Source organism: Phaseolus vulgaris, chromosome 2 (assembly GCF_051622355.1).
Source record: "Phaseolus vulgaris cultivar YP4 chromosome 2, ASM5162235v1, whole genome shotgun sequence".
In the NCBI taxonomy this organism is placed as follows: Eukaryota; Viridiplantae; Streptophyta; class Magnoliopsida; order Fabales; family Fabaceae; genus Phaseolus; species Phaseolus vulgaris.
In genome coordinates, this window is record NC_143499.1 from 26,933,311 (window position 1) to 26,943,572 (window position 10,262).

Below are 10,262 nucleotides of genomic sequence, written 5' to 3' on the forward strand. Positions count from 1 at the left end.
ATCCTGTTTTAAAACTTATAAATTTCTTTAATTATATAAAATCCCATCCATTTTTATAAATTTAAATAAAAAAAATTCTTACTACACTCTTACATCAATATTTTAATCCATTAATAAATTTTATGTGTTGATTATATTGATAATCTCCACCATATTATAATTGTTAAAAGTAACATTTTACTTTTACACTAATACACTGTTACACTGATTATGTTGATTTATGATGTCTTCTAATCACCAATTCTTATATATAGAGTCATGAAACAAAAGAAGATCACCACCAACCAATCTTCAATTTCTCATCAAAATGAAGTATTTTGCTTTCATCTTCCTCACACTGTGCTTTACCCCAAACACAGAAGGCTTTACATCAGGAAATGATACTGATAATCTAGCATTGCTGAAATTCAAGGCCTCCATATCCAATGATCCATATGGAATCTTCCTCTCCTGGAATACTTCTTCTCACTTTTGTAACTGGCATGGAGTCACATGCAATTCCATGCTTCAAAGAGTTACACACTTGAACTTGCAGGGATGCAAGTTGAAGGGATTCATATCTCCCCATGTTGGCAATCTTTCTTTTATGAAAGATTTCAACATTGCAAACAACAACTTCCACGGCAAAATCCCACAAGAGTTAGGATTGTTGTCACAATTACAACAACTCTCTCTTCAAAATAACTCCTTAGTAGGTGAAATTCCTACAAATTTGACAGGATTTGCTCATCTCACAAGTTTACTCTTGAATGGGAACAATCTCACTGGAAAAATACCTGTTCAAATTGTCTCACTTCGAAAGCTTCAACTTCTTGCCCTTTATAGGAATCATTTGACAGGAGTAATCCCATCCTTCATAGGAAATATTTCATCTTTGATTCGTTTCTCTGTGTCTGAAAACAATTTAGAGGGAGGTGTTCCACAAGAAATATGTCATCTGAAAAGCTTGACACTTCTATCACTTAATTTCAACAAACTAAGTGGAACAATTCCTTTGTGTGTTTATAATATGTCCTCTCTTACTGTGATCTCAGCTACAGAAAATCAGCTCAATGGCTCCCTTCCACCCAACATGTTTCACACCCTCTCCAATCTCCAAACATTTTATTTTAATCTCAACCAAATCTCAGGCTCAATCCCACCATCCATCTCAAATGCATCTAATCTTTCAATATTTGAAATGGGTGGAAACAAACTTACTGGACGAGTTCCAAGTATGGGGAATCTACAAGATCTTTATTATTTTGTTGTTGATAAAAACTTTCTTGGTGAAAATTCAGTTGATGATTTGGTGTTTTTAGAATCATTAACAAATTGTAGTAAGTTGAATGTCTTAGATTTAGCCTACAATAATTTTGGTGGCCATTTGCCAAATTATTTGGGCAACTTATCCAATCAACTCCCTCAACTATATCTTGGAGGTAATCAGATATCTGGGGAAATTCCTGCTGCACTTGGTAATCTAATTGGCTTAAATATTTTGGCCATGGAAAATAACTATATCACTGGGAATATCCCAACAACTTTTGGAAAGTTTCAGAAAATGGAGTTTTTAAATTTGGGCTCAAACAAGTTGTCAGGAGACATTAAAGACTGGATAGGGAATCTTAGTCAATTGTTTCATCTGGAAATAGGAGAAAATATGTTACGAGGAAATATTCCACCAAGTCTAGGAAACTGTCAAAAGTTACAATACTTAGACATTTCGGATAACAACCTTACAGGAATCATACCAATAGAGGTTTTTAAGCTTTCATCTCTAACAAACGTGTTGGGTTTGTCACAAAACTCATTGAGTGGTAGTATACCAAAAGAAGTGGGCAATTTAAAAAACCTTAATTCGTTGTATATGTCTGATAATCATCTCTCGGGTGTCATTCCTGATAGCATTGGAAAATGCATAATGTTGGAAGAAATCTATTTGGAAGGGAATTCTTTACAAGGAAGCATACCATCCTCTTTGGCATCACTCAAAGGACTTGAAAAGTTAGACCTCTCACGAAACCAATTATCTGGATCAACTCCTAATGTTCTGCAGACTATTTCATTCTTAGCATACTTGAATGTGTCATTTAACATGTTGGATGGTGAGGTGCCAACTGAAGGTGTCTTCCGAAATGCAAGTGGGGTAGTGATTTCTGGAAATAGTGGCCTTTGTGGAGGTATTTCAAAACTACAGCTACCCTCATGTCCTGTCAAAGGTAAGAAACTTGTAAAACACAAGTTCAAGTTGATCATAGTGTCAGTGATGGTTAGTGTGGTTGTTGTTTTTCTCATGCTAGTTATTCTAACTATCTATTGGATGAGGAAAAAGACTAAAAAAGCATCTTTGGATTCGCCAACAATTAACCTGCTAGCTAAAGTTTCATACCAAAGCCTATACAATGGAACTGATGGCTTCTCAGTTACAAATTTGATAGGGTGTGGGATTTTTAGTTCTGTCTATAAAGGAACTCTTGAGTCAGAAGATAAAGTAGTTGCCATAAAGGTTCTAAACCTTAAACATAAAGGATCTCACAAGAGTTTCCTTGCTGAATGCAATGCACTGAGAAGCATTAAACATAGAAATCTGGTTCAGATTTTGACGTGTTGTTCTAGCACAGATTACAAAGGTCAGGAATTTAAAGCTTTAATTTTTGAGTACATGAGAAATGGAAGCTTGGAGCAATGGTTACACCCTGAAGAACATCCAAGATTATTGAGTCTTGATCAAAGATTAAATATCATCATTGATGTAGCTACTGCCTTAAATTATCTTCACCATGATTGTGAGCCAACAATCATTCATTGTGATTTGAAGCCAAGCAATGTCCTTCTTGATGATGATATGATTGCTCATGTGAGTGATTTTGGCATAGCTAGATTTCTCTCAGCTACAACTGATGCCACCACTTCTAAGAAAACAAGTACAATTGGAATAAAGGGTACTGTTGGCTATGCTCCTCCAGGTACATTCTAAAGTTTGAATCACCATGTTTTTCATTTAAATTCTGATATCTTTTGGTGTCAAATTGTTATTGTTTTTAGCATTGTGCTTAACAGTTTTTTGTGTATATTTAGAGTATGGAATGAGCTCTGAGGTATCTACTTTGGGGGACATGTATAGCTTTGGAATTCTGGTGTTGGAGATTCTAACAGGCAGAAGACCTACAGATAAAGTGTTTGAAGATGGTCTAAATCTTCATAACTTTGTTTCAATTTCATTTCCTAGTAATCTTCTGCAAATTTTGGACCCACAACTTGTTCCAACATATGAACCAACAACATTGGATGGAAACAACTCACATCTTAATCGAAATGTCAAGGAATGCATAGTTTCACTTTTCATAGTTGGACTTGCTTGTTCTAAGGAATCACCAAAAGAAAGAATGAGTGTGGTTGATCTTATCAAGGAGCTTAGTCGAATCAAAAGGGTCTTTCTTGCTGTTGCTGCTGGGTAAACCAGAATCTATTTAATTATGCACTGTATAACTATAGAACAGAAAATTATTATTGTTCTAAAAAAAGTTTCATGTTTCTATCATATACTTTATTCTTTTTGTCTTCTATTTTTTTTTTCGAATCCCTTTCATGATTATTTTGGTAACAAGTTATATAGTAATTTATTTTTTTTGGGTTTTCAAATATAATTTTTTTTGGTTGCTATTTTTATTTCATTTCAGATATTACAAGAAGCATTAAATGAAACAACAATATCTGTCAAAATCATTTATGTATTTATCTTTTTTGGTTCAGGAAAGTTGTGATGAATACATAAATCAACAAAAGAAATTGAATAAGAAGATTATGAAAGATTACAAAAAGCATGAAAGGAAATAAAAACATCTTTACCCACAAAAATAATTATTTACTTTATGTATTCAGTATTTTATGAACTCATTAATTTTTGGAATTGTATATTTTATTTTTACTATATGATTTTAAATTGCAACAGTAACTTTGGAATTGTAATTAGGTCTTAATTGAAAAGTACTGAATTACTAGGGAGAGTAAAAAGAATCTCGGCCAAACCATAGCAAAGGAAACACCAAGTCAAATATGAGAAGATAAAGGCAAGAAAAGTGAGTTACCTTCACCTAGGTGGGCCACACATATGGGTTATTATAGATCTTAGGCAATTACTTTCATTACCATATCAAATAATAAAATATCCTTAAATAAAAAAATGTGAAATAATAAAAATATCCTTAATAAAAAAGAGATATTGGATAAAAATATATTTTGGATCTTTTTTCTTAAATATGTTAATGAATTTTGTTTTACAAAACGTATTTTTCTATTCTGAAAATATATTTTAATTTTATTCTGAATTTTTATTTCTACAACACTAGTTTATTCTGGATTTACTTTTTTTGAAATTACTTTTTCAGAATGTATTTTTTCTAATTCCAGATTTTTTTTCAGAATGGAGGATATTTTTGGAAATTTAAAAGTGTGAGGTGCAGGTTAGGTTAGGTGTATAAAGAATTTAATTAGATCTTTCATTTGAAATTTTCCTATCATCTACATTTGATTTTGAGTATTATAGTCACTTTGCCTCTCTTTAAAATACTTTTAAATGAATACATTTTTCTCAGAGAAATCTTGTAAGCATTCTTATCATGATAGTGCATATTATTATGAATTACAGTCTCACGCGTCATTTAGTAAAATATATAATTTTTTAAAATTTATCCATTTACATAATAATAGTGTAATAATACACCAACTTTTTTATAAAAAAAAAAAAAACTCAAATAACGGTCTTCTCCATCTTATTTTACTTGATTTTTCCTCTTTTATTTTTCTTTTAACTATTCATAATCTTTATATTAGTATGCTCACATTATATTTTTACGTTTATCCTATATTCTTATTTTCTTGATTTCATAATTAAAAAGTTTAATGTGAGATGAAATATTCTCTTATTATTAGCTAAGATGAGATTCAATTCATTAACTATGATATTAGAGTGATGGTAAACTAATTGATTCACCTTTGTTCTCTATTTTTTTTTGAAGTAGTGTATAAATTCTTCCAGAAATATCTATACTTTAGGGGTTTTTTTCTTATCTATAATCTATGCAGGAAATTTTAAAAGGTGAAAAACAAAGAACTCTTTCACATCCATTGATGTAATTACTCTTATTTCATTGAATCTAAAAGTTATACCATTTTAACATAAATCATGTTCATAGCTGGCACTTCTATTTAATTTTAGGCTTAATTGACTCTCTACTCCCATAATACAGAGGGATGGTTAATTTAAGGCTTACTCAATTATCTCTTATCTTATAATTTCAAATTTTTTTTGTTAAAAATAAATACAAAATTATGTATTTATAAATATTCATTTCGTATAAAATTTGATTGCATTATGATTCCTGAAATTAAGAACGCCGGTTTATTGTGACTGAAATTTAAAATTGTAAATAAATAGTTACAGTATACTATGTAATTATCAGGATAAAACATTGTTACTTGTAGATAAATAATTTATAACGAAATAACTTGTGTTAAAAACATTATCATATCTAATTTGTTAAGTGCATACATAATACAATTCTTTGAGAAAAGGTAATGAATATATTTATATCCGAATATTTATATTTATATATAACAAAATATTAAAGCCGTAAATTTGGAAGGATAACAAATGATAACAAAATGATATTTTTCTAACAAAGGATAACAAAAATATCATTCTTCATTTTTTTCTAATTTTAACTAGAAAAATACTTTATACATTTAAAAATATTTGTTCGGCATAAATACTTTAGAAATTAATTCATTTCAATCCCAGAATAATCTACAACAATTCTAAATAGTTCCAAAAATAGTTCTATGAATATTCTGAAACTACATTTCACGAGTACTACAAACTGGAGGCCAACATAAAAAGCTCATCAAAAGGCTATACTAATGGCACAAAAGGCTAAATTGAAATCAAAGAGATATAAAGGATATAGTCGAACTTATGAACCAGAAACCAGAAGAGGATATTGTATCTCTTGAAAAGAGTAACGGAAATCAACAACACACTATTCTCTCAAAAATTACTGACAATCGGGTTAATGGATCTTTTTTAACGATATTATTCACTGTGTATAGTAATTACGGACTTAAAATTAGTTAAAAATCATTTGAAGATATTTTTATGCATCCCAGTAAAATTAAAGACGTTCCCGATCAGTGTTAAGTAAATAACAATGCGAACAATTAGAAACATTCTTAGCAAAAATAAATTCTGCCCGATAATCCAGACAAAATAAAAGGTTTTTAGATAAACCAACAAAATAAAAATAGGTGGAGAGATCCTGATTTCGACAGAGGATGTTCTTGATAAAACTAATCTCGAGCAAAAATTGTCTTGCAACAACTATCATATGAAGGGACTATATAAACTTGGGACTTACAAAAAGATCATCACTTCTTGTCTTCCTTCTCTGCCTCGGCAGCCTTCTTCAGTCTGGCACCAAAATGGCGTTTGTTGGTGCGTTCAAGTCTTAGCTTGTAATAAGCTTTGAATGCCTTCATGTCGTCTGTGATCTTCACAAGTTCAACAGGAGCCTTCTCCCTCGCAATAGGTAAGTATGAACCCTGGACTTGTGTTGCATTTGCAAGTTCCTCAGGAGTAGAGTCACCAGCCTGCAAACGATTAACAAAAGGGAAGGGTTTATTTTACTTTAAGATCCTTGCAAGGAATTATTGCATCAAACATTAAAAAACTGCCGACAGAATCAAAATATATAATTCAACATTTGTATTACCTTGACCTTGCGTGCGCGTCTTGGGAAGACAACCAATTTGGCCTTGTAGGTTTTCAGCCTCTGCACATTTGATTGCATACTTTCCAATGAACGGTTTCTGCGGCGGTGATCAACAGAAATTCCGATTGTTGGAGCAAGCTTTTTGGGAATACCAGCAGCCTATAACATAATACAGAAACAAACCTAATATCAAGAGATATACTAAAAACGCAGAATTCATTGCTTCTACACACTCACATTTTATAAATAAATGCTTGAAATTACTTTTGGATAATTTCATCAGCTATCAATGAAGTAATTCATTAAAAAAATTATCACTGAAAATAAATAAAAAAATAAAAAAAAAATAAAGAAATAAGCATATTCCCATACTTTTATCAATGGAAAAAAAAAACGATTGTGTTGTTCAGTATAACAAATAAAATGAGTAACAAATTTAAATTCCAAATCGAACAATAATTACAACCACTGAATCTTAACCAAATATAAGAGATACAAGGTTTACCTTCAGCTCTTCAAGAGAAAATCCTCTTCCAGCTCTAACTTTCATATTGTATTTCAAAGTTTGACCATGCACAACAGGTCTAAGAGGTCCTGCAGTGGGTCTGGGGAAAATCTTCACAGCTTTCTTCTGACGAGCTGAACAATGCAACAACGTCAACTTGTTAGAAATTAAAGCAACCAACAATTATTCAAGCTAGTAAGGAGTTTCAAAAGGAGGAAGAAAATATGTCAATTACCCAAACGTCTTCTTGTCTTCCTCGCTGGTTGATTGAACCATGTCCTCACATAGTTTTGCCAATGCTTGCGGAAGTGCCCGCTGGGGATAACATTGTTGTGCTTAACCATGGCTTACCTAACATATAAAAGCCAACCACAACAATAAATGAGATTGTTTAATTATAAAATAACCAGAGTGAGTGAATCACAAATCAAACACACTAAGAATTAAGCTGTAAACAATGAGGAATATAGTATTAACAAAAAGTTCAGAAAAATTAGTTTGGTGCAGAAAAAACAAAGAGGAATTCATCCATAATAGACCTCCGTCCCTTCAGAAATTAAAGGACTTACAAATAATTTTGTTTAAAAAGCAGTCACTAAACCAGATGATTGAACACACAAGATAAAAAGAAAAAGTGCTCTTTTGCAACAGTTCCTTCTTATAAAAGATCGGATAGCCTCGCTAGCTGAATACATTAATACATACATTTCTTAAAGAGTAAGAGTAGTCACACCACTCAAGAGGCTAATCTCACAGAGCAGAGGATAAAAAACAATTTCAGAGTCATATTTATATAAAAAAAAAAAACAATAACAGTTGAAGAATACAAATACAAATCAAACACCAAATAGAGGGATCTTGAATATCAGAAACTGTGATAGCTGTAAGTCTAATTCAATCCCAAATACGAATCCATAAAGGACTAAACGAAAACAGGAGAACGTCTTACATTCAGAAGTGCGACGGAAACGTAACAGCGAAATGAAGCTTTAACAAGAGAAATGCACAATTACCTGAGTCTCGGTCACGCACAGGAACTGCAACTGCCGAAAAATGACGGAGACAGAGGCAGAACTAGGGTTTGTGCTTGTTTTTAAAGTACCCTATGAGTCACACAACATCTAGATTGAACGGCTAGGATTGTATTTAGGTTTTAATACTTTTGGGCCTGTTATTGGATCAAAGCTTGGGCTACAGACCCAATAACAAAATAGCATGTTTGTTTAGAAATTTGTATTCTCATTTATATATATATATATATATATATATATATATATATATTATGAGTATATATATTATTATGTGCTTTTATGTTTATATTTATTTGTTTCTTAAAATTTATGTTAAAATAAATCTTGAGATCTTATAGAAAATTACTGATTTTTGTCAGGTTTTGGATTCATGAAATTAAAATAAAATAAGCATAATAATTTTAAGTTGACATCTTTAGAGTAATTTAAAATGTTATCTTAAAAATTATTAATTAATATTTCTATTTGATTAAATCTATAATAAAAATTTAATAAATTGTAAATATAATATTAAAAAAACAAAAACAAGTATATGTAAATAAAATATTAATTATTTAAATTCAATAACTATGTTTTCATTATATAATTTATTTATACATGTTACAAACTATTATACTTCAATTCAAAATATATTTAATCATCTTTTACAATGATAAAGTGATTGTTTTATTCAGACGACGCAAATGGTAAAGTTTTAAAAATTAAAAATATTGTTTAGTTTATAGTAATCATGCATTTTTTTATGATAGAGCTTAACCTAACTTTACTATTATAATTATATTATCTTATTCAATTTTTATGACAAAAGTTTATAATCGTTCTTTAGCTTATTTTAATTACATTTATATTTATAAAGTAGAGGAATGTTTTCGAGTATTTGTATTTTTTATTTTTATTATTTATATATTTATACTTAATATTAAAATTTAATTAAATATTATTATTATTCAAACACTTAGGTCCTGTTTGGTTATGGGGTGGTACTGTTGTCGACGACGAAAGTCTCAATGCCACCCCGTTTGCTTCCAGTGTTCCATGCGGGTGATGGAGAAAGTGTAAAGAAAGTGGAGTGGGTTTAGGGGCTTCTCCAAGATGAAGAGAAAGTAGAGATGAGCAGAGCGAGTGCCACATCAAACCTAGGAAGTTACCGTTGTGCCCTTGCTTTTCTCCTCCATGCCACGATAAAGCACTGCCCCTGCATGCATGCGAGATCAGAGCGTGAGATTCATGACTTTGGCTCAGGAATCGTTTGACCATTGAAGGCTGTGAAGGTTGTGAATGCAGTGGGTGAGGAGTAGGTGTGTGCAATAACTTGGTTTTTCAGTATATAAAACTAAACCATGCATGGTTGTTTCACTTCACTGATCAATGAAACTGAACATTCTCCTCATATGTATTGAGTTCTACTGCGGTTGAAGAGATTAGTAAGGCATCAGAGTGTGGTAGGGATTTCACTTACGTTGTGCTTGGTTCATCTCGGGTGAGCATTGACTTTGCTTCAATGATGGTTAATCGATTATGGCTGAAAAAACACTGGCCACATAATCGATTATGGAGTTGATAATCGATTATGCAAAGGCAGGAATCGATTATCTGTTAAAATTTGAAGACATAATCGATTATGTTAAACGTGCATATATGGTGATAATCGATTATGGCTTTTGTTAAACGTGCATATATGGTGTTGCTTAATATGGTTTTCAATCACTCTCCTGGTGTGTTCTTCATCCCTATTGTGTTTTCTATTGTGGTGTTCTTCAGTGTTGTTCTTCATATTTTTTAATTTTTTCTTTATTTTTTGGTTTTTGTTTTAAATTTCTGTTTTATATTTATGTTTGGTTGATTATGGTTTTGTAATTTAATTTTTTTCAGAGTTTATATTAGTTAATTATGTTAATGAGTTAGTAAATTAATGTTGTTTCTGAAGTCCTTTATGTGATTTTTTTTTTTTAATTTTTGTAGATGGTTATTATTTTT

The 10,262-nt window shown here is 31.0% G+C and overlaps 2 protein-coding genes across 2 annotated transcripts; one reads left to right on the forward strand and one right to left on the reverse strand.

The window, feature by feature from the left end:
- The first annotated feature begins 282 nt into the window (after nucleotides 1–282).
- Nucleotides 283–3,468, forward strand: LOC137809293 (LRR receptor-like serine/threonine-protein kinase EFR). The gene is made up of 2 exons (XM_068610424.2): nucleotides 283–2,948; nucleotides 3,061–3,468. Exons 1-2 carry the CDS (start codon nucleotides 308–310, stop codon nucleotides 3,438–3,440), a joined length of 3,021 nt encoding a protein of 1,006 aa, XP_068466525.1. The 5' UTR covers nucleotides 283–307; the 3' UTR covers nucleotides 3,441–3,468.
- Nucleotides 3,469–6,198: 2,730 nt separating this feature from the next.
- LOC137811143 (large ribosomal subunit protein eL13x) lies at nucleotides 6,199–8,401 on the reverse strand. The gene is made up of 5 exons (XM_068612756.2): nucleotides 8,268–8,401; nucleotides 7,490–7,605; nucleotides 7,255–7,388; nucleotides 6,750–6,908; nucleotides 6,199–6,627 (listed from the first exon to the last, which is right to left on the reverse strand). Exons 2-5 carry the CDS (start codon nucleotides 7,596–7,598, stop codon nucleotides 6,406–6,408), a joined length of 624 nt encoding a protein of 207 aa, XP_068468857.1. The 5' UTR covers nucleotides 7,599–7,605; nucleotides 8,268–8,401; the 3' UTR covers nucleotides 6,199–6,405.
- Between the last annotated feature and the right edge of the window lie 1,861 nt (nucleotides 8,402–10,262).